Source organism: Dermacentor andersoni, chromosome 1 (assembly GCF_023375885.2).
Source record: "Dermacentor andersoni chromosome 1, qqDerAnde1_hic_scaffold, whole genome shotgun sequence".
NCBI lineage: Eukaryota > Metazoa > Arthropoda > Arachnida > Ixodida > Ixodidae > Dermacentor > Dermacentor andersoni.
The window spans coordinates 263826731-263835856 of record NC_092814.1 but is presented as its reverse complement, the minus strand read 5'-3'; the positions used below and the strand labels follow the sequence as shown (position 1 = coordinate 263835856).

The 9126-nt window shown below is 47.6% G+C and overlaps 1 protein-coding gene across 1 annotated transcript; it reads right to left on the bottom strand.

Moving 5' to 3' along the window:
- Nucleotides 1-207: 207 nt before the first annotated feature.
- On the bottom strand, nucleotides 208-4983 carry LOC129380916 (uncharacterized). Its single transcript, XM_055063159.1, has 5 exons — nucleotides 4887-4983; nucleotides 4715-4780; nucleotides 566-673; nucleotides 405-484; nucleotides 208-331 (listed from the first exon to the last, which is right to left on the bottom strand). Exons 2-5 carry the CDS (start codon nucleotides 4763-4765, stop codon nucleotides 214-216), a joined length of 357 nt encoding a protein of 118 aa, XP_054919134.1. The 5' UTR covers nucleotides 4766-4780; nucleotides 4887-4983; the 3' UTR covers nucleotides 208-213.
- Nucleotides 4984-9126: the final 4143 nt, after the last annotated feature.

Here is a 9126-nt window from a genome sequence, read left to right as displayed (position 1 = left end):
ACACACACACACACACACACACACACACACACACACACATATATATATATATATATATATATATATATATATATATATATATATATGTATATACATATATATATACACGACCTTATAGTGACGCCAGACCACGAGAAGGGGAGTGGGCGTAGGAAAAGAATAGTTTGCTTTAAATACACATCTTATTCATCCGAATATGTCCTCATTTCTTTCTCAATATGTGTTCCATATTCGACAGTGTCGAATCTTCGACAACTCATTGGCTTGAGCTGGCTCACAGTTCGAAACTTGGTCTTCGTATTCCGGAAAGTTGTAGAAGGGCACGTTGTGCCTGGAAACAATTCGTGCTGGAGTGATTCCCTTCCCTTGTGACCTCATCAACAGTGAAATCACACGACGCTCACCTGTAGAAATCGGAGAGCTCTTCGTTGAACATACGATAAATAAACGAGTTTTGTGCTGTGTCAGTCTCGTCGCAGAGAGCCTATAAGATAAATAAGGCGGCATCGCTGTGCTTAACAGCTTCTGCCAGGAGTGATATATCGTAATAAAAACTGGGTCTTACCATCATATGCGCTGCATAGAACACATGTTTGCTATCGGCTGGAAAATTCTGGTGCAGGCTGAAGTTGGACATGCTATAACGTGATCCTTCGAGACTGTACTTGAAGGCCTGCGGAAACGAAAGTGTGGTTACCTCCATACGCTTTACGGAACTAGCTCAAGCATCCGAGCTCGTTCGATGCATTGGTGTAAACCGTGTTATATACACTGCTTCGTAAGAGCAGCTCGCGGTGTTGCTCTTCCGGTGCTGTCATGCTGGTTTGGGTTGAGGAAGGGGCGTGTAGGGTTACTGAAATACGATTTGTCTAAATGTTCGTTTAGCTGGTATTAGGAAGAGGAGCCCAACCCACCATAGGAGCTGACCGAGCCTACTGAAGTTCACGACTAATAAATAATTGTAAACTTACGAGGTACTGCAAACACCAGCAGAACAGCCTAGCTGTGGTATCGACTACTGAATTAATCCCTTAACTTTCATATAAAATTAGCTGGTTAACGTTTCGCAACGATAACTTGAAATGCATACTGCATTAGAAGGTATATTGGGCTTGCACGACACGGCTGTCACCACTGCACGGTAACGTGCCTCGTCTCCCTTACAGCAGCGTTTTTTTTCTTGGGCGAGAAGCTTTGGCACAGGCTTCGAAATTTAGTCGCCTAAGAGCTTGCTTTGGAACAATCCAGTTGTGCGCGGCAAACGGGTAGACGACACAATAATTGAAGTTTACACCACTGTGGAGGCGCTTAGCACGCAGTCCTGACACTGCTAGACAACTTAGGACTGCTCCGCTTTCGGTCAGGTATGATGGCCCTCGAACTATAGCTTGCAAAGCTTCGTACGTTTCAGTCATTCGTTCGCATAAGCAGCCGTACTCGCGTTGAGCAGAACGTAGCTCTTTGTATCTGTATATTATGTTACATGGTGGACGCTAACTAGACAACGCGTGTTTCGTGAAGAAAATAGTAATTGTTCGAGGACGGACTGAAAAAATTCTCGATGCATCTACCTTGTAGAGATGCAAGGTAGATGCATGGTCAATTTTTTCAGTCCGTGGAGACTTTAATGCTATTAGCAATCTATCTTATGATTCGTGGGTAATAGCTGATGATATTGATAAGTAGAATTTATTGACGGGAAACGGAAGGCGAAAAACGAGCAGAGCATAAGTACAACAGCAGTCTCGGCGCCAACAGCTTTGCGATTTGTGCTCAGGCCTCACGTCGATGACAGCGCCCCAGTGCTGCTTGCTTCTGCCTCTCTCTCTTTCTCTCTTTCTTCACTACAATATTGCGGCGGCGAAGGGGTGCCATGCGGGCAAATCCACGCGATCACAGAATGAGTGGATCGTGGTACAGCTTTAGGCAGCAATGACATAAGTGCCGAGAGAATGGTAATCGATAGTCGGAGCCAGACGAGGGAAGCCAACGGCGAAAGTCTGCACAGGCGATCGCGTTGTAGCGGCGATCGTTTATTGTGATAGCAATTACATGGACACCCCAGACGCATTCCTACAGTCTTTGTCGGCGTCGTCATGATGTTCCGTGTAAATTTCAAGGGCGATAATATCGTCGCCACGCGCTGTATGCTGTATGTACGAGTGAAAGCGTATGAGGGTGAGCCGACGATGGTCGCTTAATCTCGTGCGCGTAAGGGAGGAAACCGGGGAGGAAGCTCACCGTCTTCCATCGCGCGAGAGGCACCGGAGGGACGGCGGTGCGAAACTGCGACTTTTTTTGGAAGCCTTGATTGTCAGGCTTGAATTAGCGGGCCAGCTGACGGCACTCTTCAGCATGCTGTGCAACTCCGGCGCTCGATGCGTATGGCGCGGCCGCCCGGGCTCTATCTTTAAAGCGATCTGCGATGAATACAGAATATAGATGCACCGAGGGCTAAGAGCTTCGTGTGTGCTCTGTTCTTGCCGTTTAGTTCGTGTTGAAGCTAGAGGCAGAACCAAGGTCAATTTGCTCGCCGCTGCTGCCGCGCTTTCTCACTCCAGCGTTATGACAGCCAGTGTGCGCGGTCATCAAGTGAAATGTATTCATGTTTGCTTGTACGCGCGTGGTATCTTGCTTATTAATTTAGTTAGCAAGCGAATCTTTCCAAATTTATATGGCCGATAAAACTATTATTCTTACGTCTTATATGAGTCTACTAATTTGCTATCGCAATCGTGAGGCCAGGGGAGTGGAACAAGAATGCTTCGTCTTTCGAGCGCAACTGCGACTTTTTTTGGAGGCCTTGATTGTCAGACTTGAATCAGCGGGCAAGCTGACGGTACTCTTCAGCATGCTGTGCGACCTCATACACTGGGCTGAGTTCGGAGGCATCCGGGTGGTACCGCAATATGCTGTGAAGTGTGGAGGATGATTCGCGGCCACATAAAAGAACAGACTCGTGAAAAGCCTATTTGTGACTGCGTCGTGGTGCTGCATGCGTACGTCACAAAGGGGATAACGAGGTCCGAATTGGTATGGTCAGAATCAATACACATCGCGACCATGTCTCTTCGCGTTCAGTTGAAGCACTCCGTTAGGCCGTTGGTCTAAGCAGTAGATGTGCACTGAAGAGTACAGCATTAGCAGAGAAGCCGTTGAATGACCTCGGACAGAAACGCACGGCTTATGTCGCTCAGCAGTCATCGTGGTGCACCATGACGGGGAAGGAAATGGCATAAGAGGAAGGAGGCGACGTCACGAGCACCAGCCGCGAATGCAGCTCTTTCTGCGTATCGCATTAGGTGGTCCACCGGGAAAATTATCCAGTGATTGCCACCAACAGAGCGTTAAAGTGGTTCATATAGTTCGATTACAATGCGGTCAAAAGGGCCGCAAGGAGGTGGCAAAGGCTGCAGCGTACCGGTCGTATGGTGAAACGTCTTCCGTCGTTGACATGGACAGGACCAAATGTATTTACGGGCAAATATATATATCCCACACCAGTAGTATATCATTGGCGGAGCCGTTGATGCGTTTTCAGTGCGCCAGCGTGAGAATGTTGCGGGTCAGCGTGGAAATACGTTAACACACTGGATCGCGAGTGGCTGGGTATGACTAGCAGCCATTTCCGTTCGTCAGTGTTATAGTCGCATCGGTATAAGAGTGCATATCGTATTGCGAAATGTATGGCATGGCGGTGAAGGGCACGGCGGTATGCAGCGATTGAAGAGGCGTAGAGGACTTGAGAGGAGGATTGCGATCCGGGGGTCCTTGTGCTGTTCTTAAGACATGTTTGTGACGGTGAGAGTAGCCAGCGGTAAGTATGCCGTGGAAAGTAATTCGTTGTCGGACTTCACGGGCGATCGAGAGAGCGCATCCGCGTCAGAATTCTGTGCCCGGATCGGTAAAATACGCGAATGTCCAATTCTTATTGACGAAGAGTCCAACGGTCCAGGCGATCAGAGGGATCCTGAAGAGAAACCAACCAAGAGATTACGTGGATGTCTGTCATCATGTCGAAAGCCTGGCCGTACAAAGAGGGGCGAAATTTGCTTAACGCCCACACATTTGCGAGACATTCTTTTTTGGTGACTGATTAATTAAGGGCGCGGCTCGCATAGGCAAGAACATATTTAGGGAAGCCAGGCTTGTGTTGCGCGAGAATTGCACCAAGACGGATCCCACTGGCGTCCGTATGTATTTCGGTTGGTTCAGTCGGGTCACAATGACGTAGCACAGGTGATCCGATCGACTGCACTATAACTTCCGCGGTGTTTGCACGACACCGATGTCTCTATTGCCACAGCGGCGCCCCTACTCCAAGAGAGCTTGCGTGTCGTTGTGAATATTTGGCCTCAGAGTGCACTTCTAAGCTCTTACAGTTCATTATTGCTCGCGATGTTGTTTCCTTTGATTCTATGTCATTAGGAACTAATGCGATTCTTGCGTGCTTTGCAGGACTTCCTCCGAGTGATCAAACGAATTACGCAGGCAGCAAAAACAAACACGAGGTACCACAACGTGCCAGGAAGAATTGTTCGGAGCGAGAGCGCTAGCTAGTGGCCGAGAGAACAGTGGCATGAGTAAGGCCAATTCGCACGCAAGCAAACGAGACTTTCCCGCTTGCTTATGCGGCTTACTTCAACCTAAAAGTTGTAGTGTAGTGTCAACTGTAAGCATTAAGATTGAGGTACGGCGACGTACAAAACATTACCTGGAATGACGGCGCCAGTATGAAATTTTGGTTCATCACTTGGGCAGCCATTGCTTTAGCTTCTTCCTAGTGGTGGAAAAAAAAAAACACTGTAAATACCAGGAATGCTAGCGTTTTCTTTTTCATTCGCGATTTAATTGCGAAACACGTAGGAAAGAAAATCGACACAAACTTGCGAAGCGTCCAATTTGGTTGATTCGATGTACTGTTGAACAAGGCACTGCTCGGCCCGCGAAAAGCTCTCTTCGTTTTCCACATTCCACCATTCATCGTAGGCGCCCCTTTCGTCGAAAACGGAGCCTGGAATGAAAGTAAGCATTGGGCTACGTCAACCGAGTCTAGAAAGGTAACTCCTTGGAGAGGAGCCCAATTGGTGCGTTGAAGTGGGCAGGCTGATGTCTCTGCTCGCTCTCTGTGAAGCAAAAGAGTTAACCTGTTTGTTAGTTGTGCTAGTCGTTTATGCATATCAACAGAGGCTGTTACATGCATTGCGTGTCGAGCCGCGGCACGTATTCTTCAAAATATAATTATAATTTTAAGATGGCTGCGAAAACTGAATGAAATACATTCATTATGTCAACTGATGTCTGTGTATGAATTCCTTACAGCAATGACACGTGCTTGCTTGTTTCGAGTTGTCCTTTCCTTCGCAAATATCAACGGGATAAGATTATAACGAATGTTAGCAACATTTACCTGCATGGAAGAACATTGGTAGTAGCGCGTGTAGAACGTAGTATGCGAGTACTGGCACCTGGAGAAACCTGAAAGAGGGTGCGCAATGAAATAGTGAAGTGTGTTACTTCAATTAAACCGAGAGTACTTAACTGGTAATTAATATGAACTGAAAGCTTATCTATTATTGCTGCTCAGAACGAGATATTGTCAAAATAATTAAGTACAGAGCACTCCATTACTATAAGAAATGTCCACTTGCTGTTAAAGTAGGGATTATTGCAGGATCGTGGCCTAAGGATTACTGCGAAGTAATCCTCCAGTCAAAGCATCTATACCTTTGCGCTTTCTAAATTTTAGTGCGGAAGCATGGACAGTTGACGGTTTTCACAGGAAATCAGTGCTTGCATTTCATATCAATCCCCACTGTATTATTCTGCAATACACGTGAAGTAATTAGCAACTGTTCCGAAGCTACACTCCACGAGTGACAAACTGTTGTAAAGCACCTACATATAGACCGACTGAAGTTTCAAATTTCAGGACAGTGAGGTCAACTGACCCTCTCCAATTTGTGACCCAGGTCATGAGTCTTTCCCCTTTACCGTTGAATCCACCATAAGTGTCAGTCTGTCCCTCCATATCTCTGGTGATTTGAAGAAGTGAAAGATATGAGGTCAAGTATGCAGACCGATAAGAGGCTCGCGGTCACAAGCGCATGCAGTGGCTTAGTTACTTTTCGGAGAGACTGTGCCAGAATGCATAGTGCAACGTACTATACATGAACTGTAATTCGTACCGGATAAAAAAAGAGACACTATTCTATGCGCGATACTTGAGCGCTTCAAGCGGCATCACTGTGCTGCGAGTTGATAAACATATCCTGGTCTAAAACATGGCGTTCTGGCCTGAATGGAGTCGTCATGCAGAGAGGTGAACGTAGAAACGCAAAGAGGTCGCTTTAGTTAGTCTGATCTTGAATGTGCGCCCATTCCAAGCCATGATAAACTGGGATATCGAGATTTTAGCCTCGCCACTGCAGGTTGCACAGGATCAACATACTCGACGCAGGACGGTTGATTAGGCTCAGTTTAACAACGTAAATTGTTCATGCACACAAACAATAAGCGGTACTACGGAAGTTATTTGTTCCAATTTTGTTTCCTTCACGCCATGCAGAACGTGCAGAACGGACGTACTCTTAGCTTTAGAATATGCACCACTGCACAGATGGTCGCAATACGGCAAAGCGACTTCCACGCGGCTGTGTCAATGCTTCCTAGATTGCAGGCCTGTGCGCTCTGCTTTATGACGTCATGGAACGAAGTGCACCAGCATTGCGCTATCTAGGAGATGTTGGCTGGGCGCCCTCGCGGTTGACTAGTGGTGCTTCAGGGTCAACAATAACTCTAGCGGAATAGCCCCGGTTCTCCCTCGCTCCTGTTCTCTCATCCCCCCGTCAGTAGCGAGTCTGACTCGACAGCCTGGCTCAGGTCCGGGGACGTCGACCGGCAGGTTGAACTGGTGGACTGGGCGGAGAAGGCCAAGCAGGCTCAGGACCTTACTTGAGCCCGATCCCTCAGCCACCTCCCCCTTTCCCCTACCCACTTTCAATAAAGTTTACCACCACCACCCCGGTCACTATATCGTGTATCATTGTCGTTACTTGCCCAAAATGGCCTTTCTGATTCGAGAGGTAAGCACCGCTTGCGTGCAAATGCATGCCCGAGTGCCTTTTCGTTTGTTTCCACAAAGAACGGTTGCGGGAACTACAACTCCCCCAGCTGCAGGGACGCCGCAGCTTTGCCAACAAAGCGCAAGTGAGCGCAGCGTCGAGAACCTAGTTGCCGCAATTCATTTTCTGCCCACACAGAAATCAGTGCTTCTGCGTTTGCGAAACATGTTTACTTTCGAGTGCACTTGCCTCACGCTCCTCGTTGACGGATGCACCAGGATGGAGTGGATGGCAGGAATATCTGCACGCGAGGCGAAGCGAGAGATGCTCATTGGCGGCGTAGCGGCTCTGCACTTCGCCTTAACGTATCCGTCAGGCATAGCAAAAAAAAAAAAAAAAATATTTGATCCTTGCTTCTGCGTCTATTATTGGCAGCGTCAGCCAGCTCAAAATGACCAAAACTTTAAATCGCTCAAATCTTTCTTGACATGTCTGTAAATGAAACCCAGAGTTGAGAAAAAGAAACTGGCTGTCTCGACATTTCTATTTAGAAACGAAAGTACGTTCTTCAGTATCTTTAAAGGACCCCTCACCAGGTCTGGCCATTTTGAGCTGACAAGCGCAGAGCATTCAATTCGCAATGACGATCGCGTCTACAAAGTATTACATCGCTACGCACCGCGGAAGGACCTGAAATTTCAAACCGAACGCCGTTTCCCCTTCTCCCGGCGGCCGCCGCGCTCCAAGCTGGGGTATGACGTACACTGACGTACTAGTGCGCCTACGTACAGGTGCTTGCGCTGTGACGTCGGTCGTGGTGACACGTGACTTGAAGAATGCAACATCTGTTATTTGTGTAATATGTTGCTTGAATAGACGAATTAAACCTTAGAGAAATAAGAAATCACACAAACCGAATGTGTGCGTGTTTTTGTTTTACTTCGCACCGCAGTAAGAGAGATGCACTTCCGTTTCATCTGCTTGTTCCGAGGTCATGCAGTCGCGCGCGCAGACACCGAAACTATGTCATTTAATTTCTACCGTGTTCCAGCGCGGGATCGTGCTCTGTGATCCGCTTTTGTCTGCCTCAGTATTCGTGTAGCACTGATTTATACCGCTAGTCAGATGTCCTCGTGCACAGCGCGCAAAATCATGCGCTGCGCGAAACGAGACAATCACAACAGCTCGCGCGCGACGCCGTCAGCGGAAGTGAGCCGCACTGCAAAAAAGCGACGAGAAAAAAAAAAAAGAAAGGCGGGGCCCGTGACGTATACGTCACGCGATCCTCGAGTTCCGGTATGGGAGACCGTGGGGAAGGAGTTTTGCTTGCGGAGAGAGTGTATCGCTTGGCAGTGGAGCTCGCCTCCTGAAATCATGGGTACGCGGCATTGAAATATTTCCATCTCGGCTATTAATGAGCCGATCTGATTTCTTTTTTGCGGCAGAACGCTCCCTATAGGAGACGTAATAACTTCCAGCGTATAACTGAAGTTTGCTGTGTGGCCTGGTGAGGGGCCCTTTAAGGCAACGTCCACCCGTATTCTTAACCTTAATGCGCGCTCCAAGTGTCAGCGAAGCTGACATTTTCCGAATGACAACGAATCAGGTGCCCACCATTCATAGCCTACGCGTCAAATCAATTCAAGTGTCTTCCCTCCCGTATTCACCAGTATTCTTATACGAACCGGCATGGTAGCACAGCGGCTATGTATTCTTCTAGTGAGGACGAGGTTGCGCGTTTGATCAGCGTCCGCTGTGGCAGCACTTACAAGAGCGCGAAATGCAAAAAAAAAAAAAAAAGAAACACGCTCGTGTACTCAGATTTAGGTGGATGTTAAAAGAACCCTGGGTAATGAAAATTATATTTTGGAGCCCTCCACCACGGCGTCTCCTGTGACACGTACGCTATGTTTAGTCAGGAAAATTACACCCTCGAGGGTGGATTGGATGTCGAAACAACCTTTTTTGCATCCTTAATTTCTCTGTGAATTGCCTTCCTTCTGTGAATAAGAAAATTCACAGAAGAATAAAAATGGGTTGGAGTGCATACGGCAGACATTGT